We start from the raw sequence: 17,500 nt of genomic DNA on the forward strand, positions 1-17,500 counted from the left end.
ATTCTCTTTATTTATTTTGATTCTATTTTTACATTCAAATGAACTTGTTTGTTCAATTAATTCATCAGTCGTCACAAATCTAACTTGAGTTTCACGTGTTTCCAGGTGAAGAGGATTCTGCACGAGGAAGAGGAGGGTAGCTCCGACTCCTCTCGCCCCGGATCTGCGTCTTCAGAGGACGAAGACATCTTCGAGGAAACGGCACAGGTGATGTTCACGACTTCCTGAACGCCTCCTCCTCCAGTGTCACACAGAAGTTTTTGACATCCTCCTCTCTCTCTCTCTCTCTGCTCCGCAGGTCAGTCCTCCTCGCGGCCGGGACAAACGTCACCCGTGGCGAGCGCCCATCCCGTCGCTCAGCGTGCAGCCGCTGGGCAGCGCCGACTGGGCGTGGCTGGTGAAACGTCTCTACAAACTGTGCATGGATCTGTGCAACAGCTACATCCAGATGCACCGCGACCTGGAGAGCACGCTGGAGGAGGCGGCGCTGCTGAGAGGAGGGGGAGGAGACCACATCTTCTTCCTGCCTCTCTTCCAATCAGAGACTTCTACCCCGACGTCAGTGGGCGGGGTTTCAGCAAGGGAGACACCGTCGGAGGAAGGCGGGAACAGGTGTCAGGTTGCGGACGCGAGCGTGGCATCACCAGGAGACACGCCCACGCAGAGTCCAGGATTCAGGTCTGACTGCGTCACATGACACATCAGCTGACGTAGATTTATTTTCACTATAATTATTATGACAGGAAGTTGAAAACATCTGTTTCGTCTCCTCACAGCTGCACAGGAAGTTTGCCGCATCACTTCCGGACCGGAGGAGAGCGAAGGGACTCCGGCATCACAGCGAGCTCATTAGGAGGCGAAGTGGGTTCGGGCAGGAGAAAGGAATGGTGGGAAAAAGCCGGGAACAAACTTTACACCATTGCCACCGACAAAACCATCAGCAAACTGATGATGGAGTACAAACGCAGGAAGCAGCAGCAGCAGCAGCAGCAGCAGCAGAGCCACGTCAACCTGTTCATGAAAGAGCAGGGCCGCACCGCCGCAGGGGGAGGGGGCATGGGGGAGAGGAGGGGGCCCGCGGAGCCGCAGAGGGCCCCTCAGAGGCCCCAGCAGCTGGTGGACCAGCAGGGGCCGCCACTGAGGCACTCAGTCAGCGCAGGACCTGAAGTCCTGAGGCAGGAGAAGAGGCCGAGGTCTGGATCCACCATCAGCTCCCACAGCATCTCACTGAGAGACTCCGAGGCTCAGATCCAGGTACTTCATAAATACTACATATAGAAATATATATATACATAAATACCACATATACATTACATATACATCATGGACTCGTGGTAAAACCCACCAGGTTCTTATTTCATAAGCTCCAATGTTTACACTGTATTTCATATCAATGTATTTCACTTCCTGTCTGAGTCGTCAGGGTTTAACCTCCTCAGTGTTTCAGATCAGCTGACTCAGAGACAACATGGCGTCTTCACATCATCTGTGTTTCCTCCTCCTGCAGGCGTGGACCAACATGGTCCTGACTCTCCTCAACCAGACGCTCCTCCTGACCGACACCTCCTTCCTGGCGCTCCAGGCGGCGCTCTACCCCTGCCTCAGCCAGCTCTCCTGCCACATCACTGACGCCCGGGTCCGCCAGGCGCTGCGTGAGTGGCTGGGCCGCGTTGGCCGACTCTATGACATCACTGTGTGACGCTGCGGCGAAGGAATGAGACGAAGTGAAGGACGTAAACACACAAAACACAAATCAGAGCGTTGCAGTCGGACGCTGTTTACCGCCGTCTTGTGGCGCCATCGTTGTGGTCGTGTGGATTGTGAGGCAGACTGTGACATCATCAGATCTTTGAAAGATGATTGGCAGCTTGTGAAGACACAGTGACACGTGTGGCATGAGATGATCTGATTGGCCGATGGTTTGTGAATGTAACAGATGAACGGAGACTTTACTGTGCAGTGGATTCTGGGTCCTGTAGTTCACATGCACACGTCATGTTTCATGTTCAGGCTTTTTTCCGCTTCTTGTTTGCTCGGCCGCTGTCTGTGGTCGTCAGGCGTGTGCGTCGCCCTCGTGCACATGGAAACCACAGATGAAGAACCACAGGAGATGAAAACATCACAGTGAACCTTCAGGAGGATCTTCATTGGTTTATTTTATAAATTGGCATGAGCAGGTTTCATTACATTGTCAGGGAACAGAAATCGTTAGTGACGTTGTTTGTACTTCGCTCGCCCGCTTTAAGAGGCAGAGCTGTTGCTTGTTACCGTGACGACACTCAGATGTTCTGTCTCTTCTAACGTCCTCTTTAGAACTTTGACCACGACATAGATGTCGTCTTTAACTTCTGTCAGATCATGTGACCATAGTAGTGGCTTCTGGGTAACACGTCGTCTTCATATTCTACGCCTCACTGTTTCATACGTGTCAGAGGAGATAAAGTCTGAAACTTGTGACTCCACACAGAATGTAAATACACGCCATGACATCCCAAATATGTTAATTAGCTTATTACATCACCTGGACATTCAGCGACTGGTCACTGAACATTTTGTTTCTGAGTCTTCGTCTGCGTCTGGGTCACATGATGGTGAAAGAGAAAACACTTCAGAGTGAGGCATCTTTACATGTGTTGCACTCTTGAGGATCTTTGAACTCGTCTCATTCACGTCATCAGTTCGTTTGATTAAGATATTTATTCTACACGTGTGTATACGTGAACGAGTGAACGAGTGAACGAGTGAGTGAGTGAATGAGTGAACGAGTGAGTGAATGAGTGAGTGAGTAACTTCAGCAGCTCAGACCATATTGAGGGCAGACGGGGGGGGGGATAAGATTTACTTGTCTTTTTTCATGGAGGTCAACATCGTTTTCTCTTCACCTACTTCTTCCACTCCTCTCTCCACCCCCCCCCCAACACACATCCAGGAAGTAGTCCACACCCTCCCTCACCCCTTCCTGCGTCCCCTAACCTCGTCCCCATTTGTCCTTATTCGCTGCAGTTTTAGGGCAAGCAGCGGGCGGACAGATGTTGTCGACCATCAGCGTGATCAGCTGCAGCGAAGAGACGGATTTACTCTAAGTCCATGATGGCGTTTTAAAAAAGCAGTTTGACTAATGACTGAACGACATGTGACCACGCTTTGATTCTTTCACTCGCTCACTTTTCTTATCGTATAAATCTGTTGTTTGACATCGTTGATCCGAGAGCTTTGATGAAGACACATCAAACACCACGATACAAGTTACGTGAATAACAAGTCCAGTTTGTGGAGGATTATTGTTTTGAGCAGATCGACGCTCGCTGCTCGTCTCAGAGCAAATCAAGAGCTTAATAAAAAAGTCAATGACTCGTCACTTTCATGAATGAGTTTGTGTTTGAGCGGCTGTGAAGATTTGACGTGACCCAGACGTGTGACACGGTTTCTAAAGCGGGAGGTCACATGACGGAGAGCGTCACGGAACCAGAGGGAAGAACGTTAACACCAGATTAAAATGTATTTATACAGATTTATTTCTGATCATATACATCATAGAAACCTGATGCTGTTGCCATGGAAACCTGATGGTCAGTGTGATGCTCGGAGTCACTTTAGAAAACATCAGATTTCTGAGCTTCATTTTTCTTTCTGGGATATTTAATGTTCTCAGATGTGTGATGACGCCTCCTTCGCTCTAACGCTCCGTGCTGTGACATCAGCAGCTCGCTCACTCAGTTGCTGTGTTTTTATGAAATGTATCTGCCTTTGATAAAAAAATCTCCTGTTTGATTCCTTTGATGTTTGGCTCTTTTTTGTCCACCTGGTCTGGCAGGTGTGTAACCGCTCTGTTTCCCAGCAGGCCTTGCTGCTCTGTGTGCTTCACAATAAATTGTTAAGAATCATCTTTGTCAGTGTGATGCCGCCTCCACACATTGCCTTGGTAACGATACACATTTCTCAGTATATATATTTATTTATATAATAAACATATTTACCCATAATTCTCTCAAAAGATGTTTAAAGTGAAAAATAAAACCATTAAACCATTAAACCACTCAAACAGGAAACACGTGTGCGCGCAGCAGGCGTCACATGACTCTGAACTTTAGTTTGAGGTTTGAGGCTGAAAAGTTTGGAAACTTCTGATAACGACACTTTAAATAAAAAACAACAGGAAGCTAATTATTCATAAAAGTGAAAATGTGACTTTGTTTAAACCTTTGGTGAGAAATTAGAACATTCAACTCATTTAGTTTCATATTTAACTAAATGAGTTCAGAAGGAAAAATGTTGTGACACAAACGTGACTGAAAGTGAGCAGAGTGATGGAAATCTGTTCCACGCATGTGCACACACACACACACACACACACACACACACACACACACACACACAGTTGCTTAAACCCTCCATCAGTGACGTTTCCTCTGGTCGTCTGCTGCCCTCGTTTCTCCGCCTCCCTCAGTTTTATTTCAGCCTCATCACTTCATCGCTCAAGTCACTGCGTCTGGGCTCTTACCCTCCTCCTTTTCTGAGCAGTCTTGGGCCCCTGGCTTACTCCCTGGTTCCTGGCTCTTGTCTCCTGGTTCCTGGCTCTTGTCTCCTGGCTCTTGTCTCCTGGCTCTTGTCTCCTGGTTCCTGGCTCTTGTCTCCTGGTTCCTGGCTCTTGTCTCCTGGCTCTTGTCTCCTGGTTCCTGGCTCTTGTCTCCTGGTTCCTGGCTCTTGTCTCCTGGCTCTTGTCTCCTGGCTCTTGTCTCCTGGCTCTTGTCTCCTGGTTCCTGGCTCTTGTCTCCTGGTTCCTGGCTCTTGTCTCCTGGTTCCTGGCTCTTGTCTCCTGGCTCTTGTCTCCTGGTTCCTGGCTCTTGTCTCCTGGTTCCTGGCTCTTGTCTCCTGGCTCCTGGCTCTTGTCTCCTGGCTCCTGGCTCTCAGCTGAGTCCACCATGCGTTCTCTTCTGGAGAGCAGCTGGATGAAGTTTGGTCCTGCCGGTCGAGACTCTCTGGACTGGTCCCCCGGCCCCTCGGCTCTGCCGTCCACCGACCGACAGAGTCCGGTGAGTTCATCATCTAAAGGATGGATAAAATCTTTAGTCTCTTTTAATCTGTAAAATAAACTTTTTGTTTCGTCAAGTTTTCAGGTTAAAAGTCTGAATTTATTTTTATTAAAACTGAGATTAGAAAATCTGCTCACACACTCAGATAATATCAGATAAATATTTGACCTGATGATTACATGATAATTGATTATTACATGATTATTACATGATGATTGCATGATTATTACATGATGATTGCATGATGATTACATGATTATTACATGATGATTGCATGATTATTACATGATTATTACATGATGATTGCATGATTATTACATGATTATTACATGATTATTAAATTATTATTACATGATTATTACATGATGATTACATGATAATTGATTATTACATGATTATTACATGATGATTGCATGATTATTGATTATTACATGATTATTACATGATTATTACATGATTATTACATGATTATTACATGATGATTGCATGATTATTACATGATGATTGCATGATTATTACATGATGATTGCATGATTATTAAATGATTATTACATGATTATTACATGATTATTGATATTACATGATTATTACATGATTATTACATGATTATTGATTATTACATGATTATTACATGATTATTGATTATTACATGATTATTATATGATTATTGATTATTACATGATTATTATATGATTATTGATTATTACATGATTATTACATGATGATTGCATGATGATTGCATGATTATTAAATGATTATTACATGATTATTGATATTACATGATTATTACATGATTATTGATATTACATGATTATTACATGATTATTGATTATTACATGATTATTACATGATGATTGCATGATTATTAAATTATTATTACATGATTATTACATGATTATTGATATTACATGATTATTGATATATTACATGATTATTACATGATTATTGATTATTACATGATTATTACATGATGATTGCATGATTATTAAATTATTATTACATGATTATTACATGATTATTGATATTACATGATTATTACATGATTATTGATTATTACATGATTATTGATTATTTAAAGATTTTTACATGATTATTGATTATTACATGATTATTACATGATTATTAAATGATTATTACATGATTATTATATGATTATTGATTATTACATGATTATCTTATCTCCATGTGTTAAAAATATTTGAAATTAAAGTTAACTGATTCACGTTGTAAGAGATAAATGATTGAAACTGCTGATCAGTAATCATATAATAATCATGTAATAATCATGTAATATCATTAATCATGTAATAATCATGCAATAATCATGTAATAAACATGTAAAAATCATTAATCATGTAATAGTCATGTAATAATCAATAATCATGTTATAATCATGTAATAATCATGTAATCATGTAATAATCATGTAATAATCATGTAATAATCATGTAATAATCATGTAATAATCATGTAATAATCATGTAATAATCATGAATCATGTAATAATCATGAATCATGTAATAATCAATAATCATGTAATAATCAATCAACATGTAATAATCAATAATCATGCAATCATCATGTAATAATCAATAATCATGTAATAATCAATAATCATGCAATAATCATGTAATAATCAATAATCATGTAATAATCAATAATCATGTAATATCAATAATCATGTAATATCAATAATCATGTAATAATCATGTAATAATCATGTAATAATCATGTAATAATCATGTAATAATCAATAATCATGTAATAATCAATAATCATGTAATAATCATGTAATATCAATAATCATGCAATAATCATGTAATAATCATGTAATAATCAATAATCATGTTATAATCATGTAATATCAATAATCATGTAATAATTGTGTAATAAGCATGTAATCATCAATAATCATGTCATAATTGTGTAATAATCAATAATCATGTAATAATCAATAATCATGCAATAATCATGTAATATCAATAATCATGTAATAATCATGTAATAATCATGTAATATCAATAATCATGTAATATCAATAATCATGTAATACTCAATAATCATGTAATAATCATGTAATAATCATGCAATAATCATGTAATAATCAATAATCATGTAATAAACATGTAATAATCATGTAATAATCAATAATCATGTAATAAACATGTAATAATCAATAATCATGTAATAATCATGCAATAATCATGTAATAATCAATAATCATGTAACAATCATGCAATAATCATGTAATAATCATGTAATAATCAATAATCATGTAATAAACATGTAATAATCAATAATCATGTAATAAACATGTAATAATCATGTAATAATCAATAATCATGTAATAAACATGTAATAATCAATAATCATGTAATAAACATGTAATAATCATGTAATAATCATGTAATAAACATGTAATAATCAATAATCATGTAATAAACATGTAATAAACATGTAATAAACATGTAATAAACATGTAATAATCAATAATCATGTAATAAACATGTAATAATCAATAATCATGTAATAAACATGTGATAATCAATAATCATGTGATAATCTTTTTCTTCTCTCAGGGTCAAAGTTCAGGTGAAGCTATTCTCAGTGCAGGATCCATCGCCTACATCGTCATAGCAACCGTCTCCGTCCTCCTCCTCAGTATCAGCGGAGTCCTCATCCTGCGCCGGAGGCGTGGTTTCAGCCTCAACGGAAAGCTGGGATTGGCCAACGTGATCGCCCTGGAGGACCTGCAGGACCCAGAGAGGAACTGCGAGCTGCTGTCCTCGCTCCGACGCAGCAGGGGGCAGCACCAGCTCCCCAGCTCCAGCTCCGAGCAGGATGTGACGGACGGTGTGTTCCTCATGGTCTACCTGCCCTCTCCGTACGAGCGCACGCTCACCAGGATCGCCAGAGCCGCCAGCACGAGCAGCTCCAAGGATGTGGAGCTGCTGCCGCCAAGTCCGGGACCAGAGACGGGCGGCGGTGGTGAGGACAGCACGAGTCGAGAGGGCGGGGCGGCCGCAGAGGAAGAAATCCTGGACTGAAGAGAAGAGAACGGAGGATGAAGACATGTCCAGCATCAAACCTTCCTACACAATGCAGTGGAAATGTGTCTTTTGTGTATGTTGCATGAGGAGACGTGTATGCGGAGGACTGACCTAATGGTTTATCTAAAGGGACAATTCAGGTTTCAGGGATTAGAGACTCTAACTTCATGGTTTCTCTGTTTCTCCTGTTGGGATCTCACATCTGGGATCTCACATCTGGGATCTCACATCTGGGATCTCACATCTGGGATCTCACATGTGGGATCTCACTCCAGGGGTCGTCCACCACCTTGTAAAGACAAAAGGACAGGATGTCTCCTCCACTGAGTGAAACAGCAGGAGGGGAATAGACACCTTTGCGTGCTCAGTGGGAGGGGGCTGTGAGTTATGAGAACACAGATTGTCCTCTGTTCCTGCTCATGTGGACATGTCCAGAGGCTGAATTCAACAGAAATGATCATCACAAACCGACCCTCTCTGGTGGCGTCTGTACGCAGCCGTGCATAAGGACGCGGTTTGGTCAAGTGGGATCCAGAACGTTTCCTGTCCTCTGACCTAAGATCAGCTGTTTTCCTCCTGACTGACGAAAGCTGCTGGACACAGCAGACATTGAGACACAAAGACGTTTCCACAGGAATCAAACCTGTGATATTCAGTCCACTAACACCCCGTCATGAAACCCAGTGGCCCCTGAAGCTCCCTGAACCTCCATGATGTCCCTGAACCTCCATGATGTCCCGGACCTCCCTCCTGCCCCTGACGACTAACGATGCTGTTTAACCTCTGAACTGAGGTCGTGTTTTTTTGTGATCTTGTTGACTGTACACATCGACTGCTCCAGAAACCATAGCCCCCCCTAGTGGAATGCAACATGTGATGTGTGGAACACCAGCACAACAAGAACAGTTATTTTTACGCATCTCTCAGCAGACATACTTGCTGTGTTCGACATGTGTTATTGGAGTATTCCACTAGAGGGCGCACCACAGAACTCTGGATGTGCATTCAGTAAATAAAATGGTGACCCTGGAGGATGTCCGCCCGTGGTCGTGGTATGTGAGACCCTTAACGACGTAGCGATGGTGACGAGTATCTGTCCCTACACTGCCCCTACTGTCCATGTGGGTATTGCATCTTGTGGATGTGTAGCTTTAATTAAGATTATAAATATTATATCGAGTACATCTCCGACCTTAGTGTCGTGTTTTCAGACAGATTTTCAATCCTTCGTAGAAACGGGAACATTTTTATTTTTGCTGTGTTTTTCTTTGCAGAATATTTTTGTCTTGTTGTTTGAACTGAAAATAAAGTGAAGAATTATTTAATGTTTGAGTTCCGTCTCGTTTGTGTTAAAGAATTTAAATTAAATAAAAAAGTTTAAATCCCTTGGCTTTTCTCTCAGCTCACAAAAGTGAAGCCTTCCTCCTTCATCGCCCCCTGGTGGCTGGCTGCAGTAAAACTCATAAACCCCATCATCACCACAAGATGGCAGCATTCCTATCTGAGATATTTTAGCTTAATAACCTAAAAGTGTTTGTGACTGACAGCGCCGCCTGTTGGCCACATGGACGACGTCCTTTAACCAAACCTTCCAGGAGCCCTGGGTCGGCTCTCTGACGGCCGACAGAGCCTGATTTAAACTGATTTAAACTGATTTAAACTGATTTAATGGTGAAAAAAAACCACTTGGTCATCGACTTTGTCTCTTCTTTATTTCATTTGAACAAAAGGCATAAAAACTCCGTCACACAGGATCTTACAACTGACAGAGAATAAAGTTTTAGCTCCTTTTTACCATCAAACATCACCCCCCCCCCATCGTCCCCAGATTTACAGTTCAGCTCAGACTCTTTTACTGGGGGGGGGGGGGGGGGATTTGTGCATTTGTTGAGAGGTGTGTGGCCCCTGGAGGACTCAGGAGCCAGGACACACAGTCAGCAGGGATTTGCATAGTTAATATAAGTTTCTCCACCATATGGAGCATTAGCATGAGCATTAGCATGAGCTGTAAGTGCGTCACGACCTAAAGAGAGAACGAGGTTTTCATTTAAAAACCAGACGAAATAACAAGAAGCTAAAGGATCAATCCACGTGTTTCTACACGTTTCTACATCTTTAGATGAAGCTTGGAGGAGTTGAATGAAAAAATGAAGTTCTCGACAACAACAGTCTTTACTGTTCATCGTAAACATGTATTTCATAACAGACATTAAGCTGCTTATAAAGTGTAACTGTTAGAATCCACTATCAGCTGGTTAATAATGATGAGTCAACTGCTGATTAACTGTAAACCCACCTGAAACCACAAAAACACAGGAACGATCCTTTAGTGACGTAAATATCAAAGCTGAGGTCCTGAGGCACGTGTGCGTCGCACTACACAAAAAGCAATACACATACAGTGTCCACCCCCTGGACAAAAGTAAGTGGACACCCGACTACCCGTCTCACTTTTTTACACCAGAATAATTTTTCGTTAAAAACTCTGAGTTCGGTTTCTCTAATGTGAACATCTTGTTTCAAATCAAGAACAGGACAAAAAACTGAACATCATCATTTATTCCTCATCCCTAAGGAATTTATCAAAAACATAATCAATAATCATCAGAGGATAATCTCTAGTTGCTATATATATATAGAAAATGAGGGTGTCCACATACTTTTGGCCTCATGGTGTATTTCAGGCAAATGGTGTCAGGTCTCTGTGGCATTAAGGCGTTTTTTACAGACAGTAATGTTCTATATTCAGGTTGACTGAGGATTGGTCAGAGAGCAGCACAGTGGGGACTCGCCCGTTTAAAGCTGAAGATTCGAGGCTCCTCTGGTTTATTCTTAAAATTGAGGAGAGAAAAGATTGTGAGCAGAAAGATTCAGCGTCTTCATTCACGCTGCCGCCGAGAAGAACCATAAACACTGGATTCTGTCCAAGTCATGGACGACAGACACGTAACAGACACGTAACAGACAGATAACAGACAGGTAACAGACACGTAACAGACAGACAGGTAGCTGACAGACAGACATGCAGGTGGATGGAGCTGAGTCTATGTGAAGGTGAGACCGGCCTCCCTGTAAACGTGGAAGACTTTCTCGATGGCGTTGACGTACGCTGCCGTCCTCAGATCCAGACCCAGGTTGTACTTGTTGGCTGTTCTCATGATTTGCTGCATGAGAGGAGAGAGAGGGGAGGAGAGGGGAGAGAGAGAGAGGAGGAGAGAGAGGACAGAGAGAGAGAGGAGAGGGAGAGGAGAGAGAGAGGAGAGAGAGAGAGAGGAGGGAGAGAGAGGGAGAGGAGAGAGAGAGAGAGAGGAGAGGAGAGAGGGAGAGGAGAGAGAGAGAGAGAGAGGAGGAGAGAGAGGACAGAGAGAGAGAGGAGAGGGAGAGGAGAGAGAGAGAGAGGAGGGAGAGAGAGGAGAGAGAGAGAGAGGAGGAGAGAGAGGACAGAGAGAGAGAGGAGAGGGAGAGGAGAGAGAGAGGAGAGAGAGAGAGAGGAGGGAGGGAGAGAGAGAGAGAGGAGAGAGAGGACAGAGAGAGAGAGGAGGGAGAGAGAGAGAGAGGAGAGAGAGAGAGAGAGAGGAGAGGAGAGAGGGGAAAGAGAAGGGAAGAAAAGGGGGATGAAACATCTGTGTCTGTGTTTCTGTGTGTGTGTGTGTGTGTGTGTGTGTGTGTGTGTGTGTGTGTGTCTGTGTGTGTATGTGTGTGTCTGTGTGTGTGTGTGTGTGTGTGTGTGTGTGTGTGTGTGTTACCCTGGCAGAGCGCTCCATAGTGTAGGCCAGACCTGAGTGAACGATGTCCTTCTCAGATGCTCCCTGCAACCAGAGCACACTGTTACAACACCACAGAAGAAGAAGAAGGAGGAGGAGGAGGAGGAGGAGGAGAATGAAGACATGAATGGAGGGGGGGGGGTGTGTGTGCTCACAGAGATTCTGGTCTGGAACTCGGAGGTGGGGACGATGGGGATGGAGCCTCCATGTTTCCCGAACTTTCTCTCTAAACTCTCCTGAACCGACACTGAAGAGACAAAGTGAATAAGGACCATCAGAGGGACAGGGTTCACTGCAGCCAGCCACCAGGGGGCGTTATATAACCACACTGTGTGATGAAATGTGCTGTCACTCACTGAGCAGGTGGTAGTTGGAGTCTCGCTCATATTTGAAGGTGAGTCGACCATAACTAACGTGGTTCAGATTCTTCAACCACTCGAAGTACGACACTGTGACACCACCGGCGTTCAAATACATGTCCTGTCAGAGGAGACGAGGAGAGGAGACAAGGAGACGAGCAGAGGCAATGAGACTTCGTAACATCTTAATTAAGTTCCATTGACATTTAGTCTTTTTTATCAGGGACTCTAACAGAGTCAGACTCCACTGACCGGGATCACCATGATGTTTCTCTCCAGGAAGATGCGGTCGGCCTCGGGCGTGGTCGGACCGTTGGCTCCTTCTGCAATGACCTGAGCAGAACACAGACTCCAGCTAAGTTTACTGAGGGATGATGGGAAACCAGGACAGACTGGCTAACAGCGGAGACAGACCCCTGAGTGAACAGCTCACAGAAATCCGGTTTATTTGAACCTTGTGCAGGAACAGGGCTGGATGATGAACCACTCCGGTCAGTCTGTCTGAAACCGTTTCTTACTGAGCGGAATGACCAACAACATTTTATACCAAACTATCAGTAAACTTGAGATCCTCACGCCCGGCTCCTCTCCACTCACTCGCAGAGTATTCGATGATGTTAAAGTATTTTCCCAGCGTTCCAGAGATCCCAGTGTCTGTGCCCCATCAAGTTCCTCCACACACTGTTCTCTGTGATGAAGAAGAACAGAACCCACAGGAGTCGTCTCACTGATGCACACCTTCACTCCATCCTGAGGGTTTCCACAGAACCGAACCCCAAACTTTAATGAACTGGCTACAAAAATAAGTAAAAGAAGAACGTAGCCGACCTCAAAATGTTTTCTTTTTGTCTGTCCTGTTTAATACATGTGGACCCTGTTTGCCTCTCTGTGACTGAGTGGTTGCAGTGGCTGTCCCTCACCAGTAAGGGGTGCTGCAGGCCCTGAGGTCTCTGGGTCATGAATCGATCAATAAGCTGATGGATTCATTGATAACTTGTGCGTCTGCAGTGATTCAAATATTTCTGTATTCAATCATTTTTCCCTTTAATAAAATAACAACGTATACTTAGAATCACACGTTTGAAAAGACTCTTTTGAGCTTTGTTTGGACTTTAGTTCCTGTTTTATTTTGAAGTTTCTTTCCTCATCAGCTTTACTTCCTGTCTTTGTCGGGTTTCTGTGATGTCCGATGTGTTTCACCTGTGTTCAGGTAACTCTGCCTCCTCCTGTTCCTCAGGCTTGTCTCTTCTGTTTGTTTCACCTCCATGTTTCCTGTGTTTACGTTCTAGTCTGGATTTTCTTTGTGCTGCGACCTTCAAACACAAACTGTGAGTCTGTCTTCAGGATTCAGGATTCTGTCCTGCCTTGTTTGATCTGATATAATATGATGTAGTGATACAACGAGAGTCAGCTGGAGGATAAAACATCATTACACAGAAACAAATCTTCATTTTCAACGTTGTCTCGTCAAAGTTTGAACCTGTCACTTTAAATTCTGCAAATAACGGATTGCGTGCGAGCGTCACCTTGGCTTTGATCTTGTGTGCGTTGCTCTTGGTCAGCTGTTTCTCTCCGGCGGCGGGGATCAGGATGTCGCAGTCGGCCTCCAGGAGACTTCCTTCGTACGGCGTCGAGTTCGGGAAACCCACGATCGTCCCGTTGTCCTGGAGACGGAGAGGACAACACTTTATCACGTCGTCTCATCGTGGCTGAAAACGTTTGAATGAGACGAGTTTTAACCGCTCGAATCACTGACTCAGTCTGTTCTCCTCCATGACAAGCTCAGAGTTCACACAGGAAAGACAGTACTGACGTAGTTTTAGTACTGACATGTAGTTTTATTACAGACCAGTTTGTAGTTTTATTACTGACATGTAGTTTTATCACAGACAAGTTTGTAGTTTTAGTACTGACATGTAGTTTTATTACTGACATGTAGTTTTATTACTGACATGTAGTTTTATCACAGACCAGTTTGTAGTTTTATTACTGACATGTAGTTTTATCACAGACCAGTTTGTAGTTTTATTACTGACATGTAGTTTTATTACTGACCAGTCTGTAGTTTTATCACAGACATGTCTGTAGTTTTATTACTGACCAGTTTGTAGTTTTATTACTGACATGTAGTTTTATCACAGACCAGTCTGTAGTTTTATCACAGACATGTCTGTAGTTTTATTACTGACCAGTCTGTAGTTTTATCACAGACATGTCTGTAGTTTTATTACTGACCAGTTTGTAGTTTTATTACTGACATGTAGTTTTATCACAGACCAGTCTGTAGTTTTATCACAGACATGTCTGTAGTTTTAGTACTGACCAGTCTGTAGTTTTATCACAGACATGTCTGTAGTTTTATTACTGACCAGTTTGTAGTTTTATTACTGACATGTAGTTTTATCACAGACCAGTCTGTAGTTTTATCACTGACCAGTCTGTAGTTTTATCACAGACATGTCTGTAGTTTTATTACTGACCAGTTTGTAGTCCTCCAGCTCTTTGGGGTCGATGCCATTAGGGTTCCAGATGCTTCCGTCCATTTCTGCGACTCCGACACATTTGGCTCCGAAGCGATGGAGGTAACGCATGGAATGAAGACCCACGTTACCGAAGCCCTGCAGGCGGAGCAGAGGGCACAGTGAACCCCTCAGTACTGACAGCACACAGGGAGGTGTGTCCACAGGAGCTGTGTTGGTGGCTCACATCATGTTCCCGATGATTTTATCTAGCGCCACCATCAGGGCAATATGTTAAACTGTCCATTAAACAGTTCGTGGCTTTAGAATTGATATTTGAATTGTTATATAAATCTGGAACGACTCATCATAATCTATTAATCCTCTTCTTGTGGCAGCTCTACTTTGGTTTATGATAAACTTAATTAAAATGGTAAACTTCATATGTGCTACATATTAGCATGTTAGCATTGATGTTTTATTTCTGATCGGAGGATCCACAGATAAATATCTTCCTGACGCTACAGCAGCTGAGATCTGAGCTCCGGACCCGTGAGTCTGAACATCAATGAACTAAATGTCAAAGTTTGGGTCGTGGGTCATGTGGGATACATGTTAAAACCTGGAGGAGAACTCGTGGCTTCAGATGAGTCACTGAGGATTCTGATGAAGAGGAGGAGAAGATGGAAAGATTGATAGAGGAAGAATGGAGGGAGCAGGAGGAGACATTTGTTCTGGTCCCTGAAGATGAAGACCAATGTCAGACTGTTTCATAATCTTTATATTTAAACGTTCAAACATATTTGAGTCAAAATGGCTTCGTTCTGGAGAAAGAGTCGTCGTATAGTTCATATTATTGCAAAAGCTGCTGAACAGAAACAGTGAAATATCCCTGAAGGACCTGTTGAAAACCTGAGGAGGGTTCGTACCTGGATGACGAAGGTCTTGTCCTGGAAGCCGGGACACATCCCCAGCTGGCTCATGTACGCCGCCTCGTTGATGAAGTTCTCGATGCCGTGGAAAACGCCTCTACCGGTGGCAGAAATGCGACCGTGGATTCCTCCCTGACTGATGGGTTTCCCAGTGACACAGGCGTGAGCATTGATGTCCTGAAGATGGAAGAGATGGAGAGGTGAGGGACATGATGAAGGTTTGTTAGACACAGTTTTCAATCAATCTCAGCTTCTATATATGTCTGGACATTCCGAGTGGAGACTCACCAAGTGTCCCATGGTGGTGGCGAAGGTGTCTGCGATCCAGGACATCTCCCTCTCACCGGTGCTCATGTCTGGGGCAGGAACATCGATACCAGGTCCTGCAGAGCGGAAGACCCATGAACACAACGAACGGCTGAACTACTGAATTTAAGCCCTCAAATCTGAATTAATTAGGAAATTAATTCTGGAGAAAGTGAAACAGACCAAGAATAATGTTTGTATCTGTCTTTCACTCACCGATGAAGCCTTTCTTAGCGAGTTCAATCGTGAACCTCCTGGTGATTTTCTCCAGCTCAGTGTCCTGGGACAAAAAAACCATCACTGATTGTTACGTACGTCATTGATTGTCGTTCTGAACAACTAATGACATCACGGTGACTTGAATGAAAACTGATTGGACATGTGTCGTCTGTTTAAACTGAATCTAATTCCTGGAACATCTTCACGTGAGAAAGTCAGAGGTTAAAGGTCAGAGGTCAGCAGGACGGATGTGTTTTGCTGCAGAGAAAATGAGACGGAGCAAAGGTCGAGCAAACATTTACCCAGAATTCAACCAGAGACTGAGAGAGAGCTGAAATCACTGTGAACAGAGAGAGAGAGAAATGTATCGAGTCATCATGTTGGAGAAAGAGAATACCGGTGTGTGTCGGTCAGCTGATGGCTCAGCAGATTGTGTGTGTGTGTGTGTGTGTGTGTGTGTGTGTGTGTGTGTGTGTGTGTGTGTGTGTGTGTGTGTGTGTGAGTGTGTGAGAGAGTTTGTTTACTGGTATGAAAACTTGTATTTTACAGAATAAACCATGTTCATGTCAAAACTTTGTTTCTTGTCTTAATTCAAGTTCTATATATTTGGTTGTTTGTGTGTTTAACTATAATTAAGTTTATTGTTAAACTGTAAAACATCAAACCTCAAAATACGTCTTTGTTATTTAAGTTTGATATCATCAGACAAATATCAGCCGATATATCATCATCATGTCTTTGTTGGCCTTTACATGGGTCAGACTGTAATTGTCCATATTTCTATATGTGCAACAAGTATTTCTATAGTACGTGGTGCTTTCCCTAACTTTGACCAGCAGAGGTCCCCATCAAGCTTATATTTGAAAAGTTTCTGAATATTCATTCGTAATATTGTTTGTGATAGAGACGTTGTGCTTCCATTGATTCAAGTGAAGAAGAAACTTCTGCACACACTGTGATTCAAACATGTCTTCCTAACCCTAACCCTATCAGAGTGAGCTCAGCTCCTCTGCATCGGGATCTGAAGAGAGTGAATAAAGAGACAGAGTCTGAACTCACAGAATAATGCTTTGGGTTGATCTTCACTCCGGCTTTGGCTCCACCAAACGGAACATCTGCAACAAATTCACTGCATTTAAAACAGAGCAAACACAGTGAGTGTGTGTGTGTGTGTGTGTGTGTGTGTGTGTGTGTGTGTGTGTGTGTGTGTGTGTGTGTGTGTGTGTGTGTGTGTGTGTACTCACCAACGACAGCACATTTGTAGGTCATCAGCGAGGCCAGAGCTTTCACCTCGTCTACAGACACGTCTGTACTGTACCGAATACCTGAAACACCAACAACAGCGTTTCATTTGATCTGGAAGTTTGACTGAAGAACTT

At 42.8% G+C, this 17,500-nt stretch overlaps 2 protein-coding genes across 4 annotated transcripts in view; one reads left to right on the forward strand and one right to left on the reverse strand.

Moving 5' to 3' along the window:
- The window catches only part of arfgef3 (ARFGEF family member 3), a 23,133-nt gene extending 19,249 nt beyond the window's left edge, over positions 1-3,884 (forward strand). For all 3 annotated transcript variants that reach the window (XM_069538047.1, XM_069538046.1, XM_069538048.1), the window contains exons 38-41: positions 106-207; positions 299-678; positions 777-1,254; positions 1,508-3,884. In XM_069538047.1, the coding sequence (XP_069394148.1) occupies positions 106-207; positions 299-678; positions 777-1,254; positions 1,508-1,699 (1,152 nt within the window). In that variant the 3' untranslated portion in view covers positions 1,700-3,884. The remainder of the gene's footprint in view (positions 1-105; positions 208-298; positions 679-776; positions 1,255-1,507) is intronic.
- Positions 3,885-9,775: 5,891 nt separating this feature from the next.
- Positions 9,776-17,500, reverse strand: part of glud1a (glutamate dehydrogenase 1a) — a 12,360-nt gene continuing 4,635 nt past the window's right edge. The window contains exons 2-13 of the mRNA XM_069538086.1: positions 17,366-17,446; positions 17,181-17,236; positions 16,119-16,182; positions 15,885-15,979; positions 15,594-15,773; positions 14,686-14,823; positions 13,732-13,869; positions 12,458-12,538; positions 12,203-12,326; positions 12,002-12,093; positions 11,829-11,891; positions 9,776-11,246 (exon numbers count right to left, since the gene is read on the reverse strand). Coding sequence (XP_069394187.1) covers positions 11,127-11,246; positions 11,829-11,891; positions 12,002-12,093; positions 12,203-12,326; positions 12,458-12,538; positions 13,732-13,869; positions 14,686-14,823; positions 15,594-15,773; positions 15,885-15,979; positions 16,119-16,182; positions 17,181-17,236; positions 17,366-17,446 — 1,232 coding nt within the window. The 3' untranslated portion in view covers positions 9,776-11,126. The remainder of the gene's footprint in view (positions 11,247-11,828; positions 11,892-12,001; positions 12,094-12,202; positions 12,327-12,457; positions 12,539-13,731; positions 13,870-14,685; positions 14,824-15,593; positions 15,774-15,884; positions 15,980-16,118; positions 16,183-17,180; positions 17,237-17,365; positions 17,447-17,500) is intronic.

The sequence above is a fragment of the Paralichthys olivaceus genome, chromosome 14 (assembly GCF_024713975.1).
Source record: "Paralichthys olivaceus isolate ysfri-2021 chromosome 14, ASM2471397v2, whole genome shotgun sequence".
NCBI lineage: Eukaryota > Metazoa > Chordata > Actinopteri > Pleuronectiformes > Paralichthyidae > Paralichthys > Paralichthys olivaceus.